The sequence below is a fragment of the Penaeus monodon genome, chromosome 32 (genome assembly GCF_015228065.2).
Source record: "Penaeus monodon isolate SGIC_2016 chromosome 32, NSTDA_Pmon_1, whole genome shotgun sequence".
NCBI classification, from domain to species: Eukaryota; Metazoa; Arthropoda; class Malacostraca; order Decapoda; family Penaeidae; genus Penaeus; species Penaeus monodon.
Window position 1 is genome coordinate 9,978,683 of NC_051417.1, and position 1,290 is coordinate 9,979,972.

General features: G+C 40.2%; 1 protein-coding gene across 1 annotated transcript in view; it reads right to left on the minus strand.

Moving 5' to 3' along the window:
* The window catches only part of LOC119593540 (extensin-like), a 6,193-nt gene extending 5,207 nt beyond the window's left edge, over positions 1-986 (minus strand). Inside the window, exons 1-2 of the mRNA XM_037942501.1 lie at positions 890-986; positions 23-387 (exon numbers count right to left, since the gene is read on the minus strand). Coding sequence (XP_037798429.1) covers positions 23-387; positions 890-986 — 462 coding nt within the window. The remainder of the gene's footprint in view (positions 1-22; positions 388-889) is intronic.
* Positions 987-1,290: the final 304 nt, after the last annotated feature.

Genomic DNA, 1,290 nt, shown 5'->3' on the forward strand with positions numbered 1-1,290 from the left:
GGAGTGACACATAGACACATACCGTCTCTCCCAACAACACACGGATCATGATTATGGTCCTTGTACAATACATGATTCCCGTTCGCCTCCCAGTGTGGTGGAGATTGCTTGTGGCCTGATTGCATAGAGATGATTGGAAAGTGAGTGACATGACTGGGAAATTTCGCCAGTGATCGGGGACCTCCGCTATGTCGTGTTGGGATGAAGCAGCTGTGATATATGTTAGCAGTTTGAGGTTTTGCATATGGGTGAGCAGTGTATTGTTATAGCATATGATGTCCGGTGGTGATAAATGATGGTAGTTCGAGCTGTTGAGTAGAGTGATATACGCTGGTAGTTCTGGTCTTTGTGCGTGCATTTGCAGTGGAGTTACGGTTGCTTGGTAGTCTGAAGTGTATGTGTGATATGCAACTCATGGTTATAAAGTATGTTGTTCTTAGTTTTTAATCATAATGTTCTATACCGTTGCGATTATTGGTCTTATTGTCTTTGCTGTGTTAAATCTTTCGTGTTCCCTGATCCTTTTCTCGTGGTAAATAACAGCTGTTTCTGATGCTGTTACTTTCACCTCTTCCCTCCCTGTTTAATCTCTCTATCCTTGTTGTGTTCTCCCTTCCCACTTTTATCTTTGTCAACATCTGCACATCTGCATCATATCACTTCTGTTTATTCCAATCTCATCTGCTTAGCGGTGCTATCAGTTCCGCGAGTGATCATAATCCTTGTCATGACTAACAATTGATGATGTCATTGCCCATAATCGCTTTCACAGTCACAGACATAACTATTGATTGGAAACTCTAATCATTTTCACATCCATTTCCACATATAAAGAAATTATAATCATTATATTTTTTATATTATTGACCATAACGATAACAATGCTAACGCCAGACGACAGTCTCTATCTCTGTAACTGCCGCCATGTTACCCACAGCTTCCAGATCACTGATTCGACTTAAAGCCACAATCACTCCCATCCCCATTTTCATATAAAAGAAAAAAGAAAAAGAATAAAAGTCCAGGGATGTGAGAGGAAAGAATAAAATTAACAGGATATTGTAAACCGGTGTGGCATGATATGAAATACGAGATTGCAAAGCATTATGAGATTATACGAAAGTTGAGCTCCAGAGGTGGTGTGACATAGTGCCATATTATGGTGAGTTTGTGTTGGCACTGTGAGTGATAATGAGGTTGAGAGGTGGAGTGAGATATGGTGACGTGGTATGAGTTGTGGTGTAATGGAAGGTAATGTGAGTTATGGTGAACAGGAATATTACAAAGAAT